Below are 9,430 nucleotides of genomic sequence, written 5' to 3' on the forward strand. Positions count from 1 at the left end.
TCAGTAATCATAATCTTCCTCGTAATCGTCGTACTCATCGACGTCATCGCAATCATCTTCGTCTCCGTGCTCTAACTCCATGGCAGCCATGTCAAAGAAACTTATGACGCAGGCAATATAGAGGTTTTGCATATTTAAATCCTCGGCGGCATTGATTAAATAGAAAATCATATCGTCATGCTCTTGCAAGAATTCCACATCCCATGGATCATTGACGAACTTCTCGTCCTCGTAGTCTTCTGGGTCATCGTCCTTGTGGTGAGTGGCCCAGATTAGAATCGTATCCAAGGTCCATGAATGTATATTCTGCAATGTGATAACAGCAGCTCCGTTTTCCATTTTGCAGTCGAGCAGCAAATTCTGTATGACGGACGACATATTGACAATTTCCAAATTGGCTTCCACAGACTTGCCATCCAATGTTTTTAGTTTTAATTGCTGCATGATGGTTTTTTTATTTTTTTTATTTTATTACAATTGAAGAGAAATTTACTTCCGTTCTGCTCAGAATTTGCGGCAAAAGTGAATGAAGCCTATGAAAATTATTATGATTATGACGTGCACTTGATTGAAAGTTGTCACATTAAACTTATGGGTAACTCTATAGGGTAATGTCAACAATTTGGCATCCTAAGCACTGGTTCTAAGTTAAATTTCATTCAAAAACCTCAATTTCTAAGGTAAACGTCAGAAAGCTATTCACATTTTAGAAACTAGTTCGAAATCGATATTTAAATCAATTCGATAAGAAGTTCCTATCGACTTAGGCAATTAGCAACTCGTTTGAAACGAAAGAGAAATGGAACTATATATACCCTTGGCAGCTTTCGTTGACCATAGGGTAACACTACATGGACATGAAAAACCCAGCAAAACCAAATGTGGCCATAAAAAAGAAAGAAAAAAAGAAAGCAATAGCAAACGTTGCCTGCTTTTCTTCTATACGCTTTCTGCTCGTTTTGTTGTTTTTTCTATTTTTTTTTTTTGGTCAAAGAACGGTAAAACTATTGAACGTAGAATTTGGGTCGCTAGGTAACAACGGCGAGAACAAAAGTCTATAAAACAAAGTTATCAACGGCAGCAGCAGCAGCCAAAGAAACAAACAACAAGTAAAACAGCAAGTACAGAAATAAAGAAAAACGTAAAACGAAAGAAAAAAGAAGAAAAGCACGTGCAGGAAAAATGTGGAAAAACTGCGAGGGGGGGATGGGTTTGGATTGTGAAACGAATGGAGACTGTATGGTAAGGATGCGGTGGTCGGGAGATTGGGACAAAAAAAAAAAAACCTGGCAGATACTTCGAATGAAGGCTAAAAATTGCTGCAATTCAACTGCTTGAACATGAAACTAACGAAGCAACCGGCGGCAACAAAGGCGACGGAAAACACCGAGAGAAAAATTGAAAAAAAAAAAAAACGAAAGAAACATACAAAAAAAAAAAAAAAAAAAAATGTCCGCAACGGATAATAAACGAAAAACTTGTTTGGGGTATTAATTATTGGTTTCAGCTTCAGTTCGTTTGTGGACAAATCCACCACACATACAAAATACACGAAAGAAAAAAAGAAACGAAAGGAAAAGAAAAACCAAAAGCAGTATAAAAGCAAAATGGCAAATGGTATAACAAAACGAAAGGATAAGAGAATTGGAGGATGATGCTGAGTAGTAGGAGTAGGAGCAGGAGCAAAGCAAATTTAAAAGAAAAGACTGCCAAATGGCTGAGAGATTTGTTCAAGTTTTTCTTGTACTGAAATTCAAAACTTATTAAAAGCACAAAAGGCGTCTCTAAAAATAGTCCTGTCGTTTGTATGTATGTCCCCAGTCCTCCACCCACCCACCTACCGTTCTCCTGCAGGCTGTGTGTCCGTATCCATGTCGTGAGGCAGCGGGCAACAGCAGCAGCAGCGGGCAGCAACAGCATCAGGCGTTAGTTGCCTTTTGTTCTCCTCAAGAGACTTTTCCCCCAGTTTTCGTTTCGTTTTCGCAATGCAATTGTTGTCAGCTGCACTTAGCCCAACAGAAGAACAGAAGAAAAACCCGAAAATTTTCGGTCTTTTAGTTTTAATTATGGGCCGCAAAAGTTTTTCTGACGTCGACGGCGACGACACCGACGACAGCGACATCGGCCGCCTAACACCAAATATAATTATGAATGAAGGGAAGGCATTTATCCATTCTTTTCTTTTCTTCTCTCTCTGTGTGTGTGGGACAATTGCTTGAAATTGAATTAGAATTGCAGAAATACTTATTCATACGCCATATGCCACACCACATAAAGACCAGGGATGCCAGATTTTGATAAACATTTTCTATTGGAATATGGCAATGCATTTATTCTTAAAACTTAAACTTAGGACTTTAGACTTTCAAAAAATTAATTAAACAACAAAGGAATTTGCAATTAAATTAAAAATTAAAAGTCTTAGAAAGTTAATGAGGTAAAGCAACAGCTGAAAAGTGATTTAAAATTGTCCAAGTCCTTTCCCTTTTCGATTGCAAAGAATCATTTTATCCTTTCAACCATTCGGCCCTTCAGTTTACGATATTTAATTTAAACTATTTAATGTTTTCGTTTGATTTTAATGGTTTGGCTACGCATCCCTGGATTAATTCCCTTTCGAGTTGAATTTATTGTTTAATTAAAACCCCATTTAAAGTTTCAGTTTTTTGGACGAGACACGTATGGCTTTAATTGCTTTCATGGCTTGGATACTTTTCTTCGTTTTCGGTTTTTTTTTTTTTTGGCTGATAGAAGGAGCAGCAGGAGCAGCTTTCTTCTTGAAATTCTGTGTGGTTATTTTCTTCTTCTTTTTTTTTTTTCTTTGCTTGGCAGCTGTCACAAGTTGACATCATACTCGGAGAATCAACCGCAGCAGCGGCGGCAGAAGAAATGACAAGAAAATTTTAACCGGCTGAGCTGAAGGCTAACCAAAAGGACATCTTCATATATACCCAAGGCTAACAAAAACCAACAACCAACATTTATTTCTGACATTGACAAGCTCCTCTACAGAGTCAGTCAGTGTCTCTCTGTGCCTCTTGTTCTCCTTCTGCCAATCTCTTACTCTCTTTCTCCCGTCTCTCTGTGTCCTCTATCTGTGTGTGATAATTAAATTTTCCAGTTGTACTTCCTGGTTTGGCATTTTCGGCCTCCATTTCCTCTCCCTCCCCTCTCCCTCGCTCTCTTACTCTTTCATAGACATATTTTTTTTTCGTTTTCGTTTGTGTTTTTTTATTTTTTTTTTTTCGTTTTTGCTTTTCTGATTGCTTGTGGTTGAACTTTTCACTGGACTGACTGGTCTTGGGGCTACACATGATTTGCTTTTCAACCAACCAACCGGCCGACAGACTGACGGAACGACCAAGCAACCAAACCAACTCTAAAGCGCAAAAAGTGCCAAAATGGTCAATTGATGAACATTTCCGTTAGTTCTGGTAGGAAATTGTATTTGGTCAGACTACGAGCAATATATCCATCGAATGGGTCCTGCTATCAGTTTTCTCTATCTTTCTCTCTCTCTCTCTCTCTTCAAATGCGGTTAAGTGCTACAGGAAACTAGATAAAAAGGGTATGTCATACAAGATATTCAATCAAAAGCATAACCAATTTTTACTTTCCTTCATCTAAGTACTCGGATTCACATTCTTCAAGGAATCTTGATTCTGCATATTTTGGGTCACAATGGACCACAGAAAATACTTATAGTAAGATGGATTATGTTTTAAATGATAATACGAAAACTGAAATAACTTCTATGAAATTATCGTAGACTTTCAAATATCTTTGATGTCAACTTTAACCAACTCACCTAATTATTTTGGGCACTTTTTATGTTGCAATCCCATAAAGCAATCTGTAATTATTTTAAATTTTTTCCATTCCATTTTAATTAGATAAGACTATCTTTCATGATTTTGTTACACAGTTGGCTAGGTAAAAAAATGTCCAATAAAAGCAACAAATTGTTGTGAACTTAAGTGATTATATTTGGCCAAATCGCGACTTTTCTTGATCATCAAAATAACGTGAAAAATTACCTTTAAAAATGATTTCTGATAAAACAGTCTTTCAAATTCCGAAAGAAATTGTATTTCAATGTAATCAGCAAAAACAAAAATATTTCAAAATGATGGTAAATGACATTCTGGGCCATTGCATTGTCTAAATCTTTTGATTTGAGTTGCATAGAAAAAAAAGAAAAATTGCAAGAGAAATATCCTGAGTAGTTTCCTTTTTGTTTACTCCATTCTATCCATCCGGTAGCAGCAGCAGTTCTATTCTGTTGTTCTGATTCTTATTATTTTCGCATGATTCCTTCGCTTTTGACCTCCTGTTGATGTCAGTTAATTATTTCTAATGCCTTCGCTTATGGGAAATCTAAGTAAAAATCTTTAAATGTCATCTTTTTAATTAGGTGGGAGAGACGAGAATGAATGAGAGCCATGAGCCAATTTACTGGTGTCTTTTTATTTTTCTCTCTTTGGTATTTTTCTTTTTATTCTTTTTATTTTGCTTTGCATTATTCGTTGTTGGTCCTATTAAATGCTATTCGAATCATAATTTCTTTACATTGTGTTGGCGGCGGCTCTGTCTCTCTCTCTCTTTCTCTCGCTTCCACTCATTCGCTTTGGCAGGAAAAACTAATTTCTGTTGCTGACAAGCATTTAAATTCAATTTTTCTTTTGCTAAAATGAGAAACGAAAAGCGAGGAGATTTAGAGAGGAACACCAAACACAAGTTTTATCTAAATCTAAGACAAGAAAGAGGCTACTACTTCTACCACGAGAAGTAGCAGTAACGAGGAAGGGAAAAGTGGGGCCATGCGATGACGGGGTGGGCCATATATGATTATGCCATCTTTTTATTTATGCTGGCCTTTTTGTTTATATTTAGATAGAATTGAAAATATATACTGTACAGAAAATTAGATATATTCATGGCTTTCTGAATGATATTAAATCGTTTTGTCCTCCTCCTCCTTCTCTTCCTCCTTGGCTAATCCAAGATCTCAATCCAAATTGGCCATTTGCAGTATCTCATGTAATTCCTCATCGCTTATGGTCAAAAACATCTCTTTGACAGCATGATCGCAATTATACAATGAAATTTTGCCACTACACAAATCGAAAAGGCCACCGACGAAATCATATCCAAGATTCTCTTCAGCCATTTTGCCACAAATGTGTAGCAAGAATGTATTGAATGTTATGCGTCCAGAGTTATTCTTGTCAAAAACCTTCATCAGGTTTCGGATTTCATCAGTGTCTGGCTCTATGCCCAAACGGAGCATGGCCAGACGCATCTTGTTTACTTCGATGCTGCCAACTTGTTGAAAATCGTATATATCGAATGATTTTTTAATTGTCATGATCTCGTCTGGCTTCAGGATGAATGGGGGCTCCTCCACATCCAATTCAAATGCGTTGAAATCGATCCAGTTTCCCAACGCGATATTCTTAGATTCTTCCATACTTCTTTCTTTATTTTTGTTTTTTAAAATTGTAGTTTATTTTTTTCAGATTTTTTGGTTTTTTTTTTAAACTATTTTTTATGTTTTATATTTTCAATCTGGATGTTGGATGTTGTTATATGCTTATATGTAGGTGTAAAGCATTCTGACATTCACAATCTCGGCCTACTTAATATTGAGCATGTTTTCTAGAAACCTATTGAAGGATATGTATATAAACTTTGTCACTGCCAAACTTGGGATCAGGAATGTTTTTCTTATTTCTTGTTTTTATTTTTTACCTTTAAAGGCAACAGCTGTGTGGTTTTCCCTGTCTTTGTACCCTTTACTCTATGCTTGATAGAAGAGCATATTAATTTAGACAGAAATATGAACAGGAGGAACCTAAATACTTGATTAAGCTCAACGGGCCATTTGACTTAGGACTAATGCCTAGGACTATTAATCAATTTCTATATATTCTCCCCATAGAATATAATTCTTTCAGTAGACAGTTGAAACAACAATTTAAAGCTTTAGCTACAGGGTATCTCAATATTCGAGATGATGGTTTGTATACAGAACTTTTCCTTCTGTTGTTTGTGATTTTTCCGCGTGTGTGGCGCATTATTAAAAACTACTTAAAAAAGGCTTAGGCCAAAAATACCGAGAGAAAAAAAAAACCAAAAGAAGAAAAGAAGTGAAGTGAAGGAATAGGAGATAGGAGTGCGGCGTCAGGATCGGGGTCGGTGTCGGGGTCGAGAAGAGAGGTTAAACTAGAAAATGAAAAACAAACACATTTTGTTTCAAACCAGCTGCCGTCAATGTTTGTTTGAATGAATGAATGATGGAACGAATGACAGGCGACCGACCAGTGGTTGCTGCTGCTGCTGCTTTTGCTGTTGCCAAATTGCGTTGCGTTGTTTGAGAGCCAAAATGAGCCAAAAAGCTGCGGGTTGGCGGCCATATTTGCTTAAAACAACAGCAACAAAGGGCACAAAACAGCAGCCGCCGCTGCCTTTATCTATTTATCTCTTCTCTACCCCTCTCTCTCTGTCTCGCTCTCTCTCTCTCTCTCGTTTGCTTGCTTCTTTTCTCCTCAATGTCCCTGAGCCTTTTCCACACATGGAAAATATTTACAAAATGTCCGCTGCCTTCTCTCAATTCCATTTTTGTTGTTGTTGTTGTTGTTTTGTGTTCTCTTCTCTCCTCTTTTTTTTTGGCAAACAATTCGGCGCCATTAGCTGAGGGTAAAGCAGTAGTAGGTAGTGTGAGCTAGAAGCGGGAGGCAGAGGGGGCCGACAAGAGATTAGAGGAAAGAAAGATGAGGACACTAGAGGCGCATTTCAAAGTTTAACACGTTTTGGTAATTTCATCAAGGACAGTGAGCATAAAATTCAACATACACGCCGTAAACGATAGAGAAAGGGAGTGAGGAAGAAATATACTACCAAATATACTATTCAGAGCTGATATTGTTTTAGAGATATGTTTTAAACTAGATTTTCCATATAGAATCCATATTTCTGAAGCTGTTTCTTTGGTTTTTCTTATTTGCATTCGATTGTTTAAATGAATTTTTAGTTATATCAAATGATTTCATAGTATTTGTTATTTATTTATTTGTCCATTAATAGTAAAAAATGTGTTTTAAACATATTTTAAAACTTCATTCATTATCTATTTTAATGAAGTTTCAATGTTTTTGGGAAAAACTAAACAAGAGTTTCAACTGATTTTAAAGAGATTTTTAGACATTTAAACATTTTTGTATTAACTAATTTGTTTCATTTATATTTTTTTAAAGGCACAATCCATTTATCTATAGCAGTATTTAATTTAATTTTCATTCATACATACATATATAGATTTTATATATTTACTTACTTTTCATTTTCAGTTCATTGCCAAGAAGTTCATCTTTTCTTAAAGCCTCATTCCATTCTCCGCCATTTGGTTGATTTTCTGCCCAATTAGACTTTGGCTCTTTGTCCTTCGAATACCTACAACGATTTTTGGTTGAAATCAATAACTAGTTACTTAAAAACTTTATTAACGCTAAATTAGGCTTCTGGAAGCAAACAAAAAATGAAGTACTTAAACTTGTCTACTTATAATTAAGTAAATTTATAAGAGTATTCTGTTGGACATTTGTCTTTTTATTTGACTTTAAGTTCTTGCTTATCCACAAAACTTTTGACAAGAGTGGCTTGCATATAAATACAAATATACAAAATTACATACTTATTTTCTTTTATATATGTATATATGAAATTTTTATAAATTTATCTTTCGTTTCTTTATCCTTCTAAAGAGAAAGAGCTGCCAATAATAATGAGCAAAGATTTCTGACGCCAAAAATAAAATAATACCAAAAATTATGCACAGAGCGAGAGAGGATACAAAAATTGGAGAATGAGTGAAAAAGACAGAAAAGAATAAGAAGGAGTGAGTTGTCAGAATATAGTAAATTGTTTTTGTTGGCTTGTCCTTTTAGGCCATGCGGGATGTAAGTGCAAATGTGTGTGTGTGTGTGTGAGTCTGTATTGGGGTTCATTGTTACAATTTCATTTCAAGCATATTGGGTTTCAGTCCTTGACAACAAGTCTGTCAGATAGTCAGTCATTCAGTCAGTTAGTCAGTTAGTGAGTGAGTGAGTTACATTTTTCCCTCTTAGACAAGAATTTAGAGCAAAGGTCACGTACCAAGAAGAAGACAAAGTTAAAATAGAAATAGGAAGAAGTCAAAAGACGTGGCTAGCGGGTGGTGGGTAAGCATGGAGAAAAAGACTTTAAGAGCATGGGCATGAGATATGTGATTTCATCAGCAAAAACTCTTAAAAAAAAAGGAAGATAAAAGCTCAAATATTGTTTATAAGAAGCATCATACCATCAACCAATTAAGAAACCTTTTTGAAAACTTAATTTCCAACGCACTGTACATACGATTTCAGTCGAAACATATCTTTGATTTAAAATTAATCGATAATTAATTTACATTTAATAATTGTAGAAAGACCTTTTCGGATTTTGGTTTATTAGAGATTGTTGTTACTATATTCAATGATTCATTTTCAAGCTCATTAAAGTTAATACTTGAAAAACATCATTAAAATTGTTAATAAATTTCACCATTTTGCTCATCTCTAATTGAATTGACGCTTTCCTTTTTGTTTTTATTGTGTCCTTTTTCTTTTTTGTGGTCACTCGTGATGCTGCTGCTTGTGTAAGCTTGTTGGTCAAAGCATTTAAAGTTTTAGTTAATCGCCATTCGACTTGAAGACGCCTTTTGCCTTGGTAACGAACGAGAAATGCGGTCAGACCGACAGTCAAGTCCTTTATTGTGTTGTTAGCTTCTTTCATATATACATATATATATGTTTATGAGTATATATTTTTTGTGTCCTTCAATGTTCGTCAGTGGCTTTGGTTCGTCGTTTCCAATATGCCATGTTTAGTCGTCTCTAATCCATCGCGTAAACAATAAATGTTCCCGAGGATATGCAGATTTACTGTATGCCATTGTATAGCTCACGCCCAGACCCAGAGAGAGAGAGAGAGAGAGAGCGGGAGCGAGATAGAGAAATCCCCGCAGCCTTCGTCCCTACAATGAGGAATCCACTACCCCTTCAACCGACTCCTTTTGTTTAACTAAAGGATTTAAAGTTTTTGTTTTGCTTCCCTTCGGTGCCGCCTGCCCGCGCTCACCATTCATTCCAACGGCCGTTCGTCATTCATGATGCCGCCGCCGCCATATTGAAATCAATGTTACTCCCAGCCCCGTGCCTTGTGCCTCTGCCCACCTGCCTCAGCCTTGCCTTTGCCTTTCCGCTTTGCATTGTTCGCATTTTTTTATTAATAGTCGCGCGTTGTCTGCAATTTTACTTCTATACCGCCTATGGAACCCCCCACCAACCCCACGTTCTGCCATTCACCCAGCCATTCATTGCAGGCCTGGAGAAACTTCGTCATGGATAGGGAA

General features: G+C 36.3%; 2 protein-coding genes across 2 annotated transcripts; both read right to left on the minus strand.

Annotated features, from left to right (window-relative positions):
- LOC6639099 (S-phase kinase-associated protein 1) lies at positions 1-444 on the minus strand. The gene has a single exon (XM_002062007.1). The coding sequence runs from the start codon at positions 442-444 to the stop codon at positions 1-3; it is 444 nt and encodes a 147-aa protein (XP_002062043.1).
- A 4,564-nt stretch (positions 445-5,008) lies between these two features.
- Positions 5,009-5,470, minus strand: LOC6639098 (caltractin). The gene has a single exon (XM_002062006.1). The coding sequence runs from the start codon at positions 5,468-5,470 to the stop codon at positions 5,009-5,011; it is 462 nt and encodes a 153-aa protein (XP_002062042.1).
- Positions 5,471-9,430: the final 3,960 nt, after the last annotated feature.

The sequence above is a fragment of the Drosophila willistoni genome (assembly GCF_018902025.1).
Source record: "Drosophila willistoni isolate 14030-0811.24 chromosome XR unlocalized genomic scaffold, UCI_dwil_1.1 Seg144, whole genome shotgun sequence".
NCBI classification, from domain to species: Eukaryota; Metazoa; Arthropoda; class Insecta; order Diptera; family Drosophilidae; genus Drosophila; species Drosophila willistoni.

Bases quoted from the DNA above. Each gene is read 5' to 3' on its own strand.
- LOC6639099 (XM_002062007.1), bottom strand. From the start codon at position 444: ATGCAGCAATTAAAACTAAAAACATTGGATGGCAAGTCTGTGGAAGCC.
- LOC6639098 (XM_002062006.1), bottom strand. From the start codon at position 5,470: ATGGAAGAATCTAAGAATATCGCGTTGGGAAACTGGATCGATTTCAAC.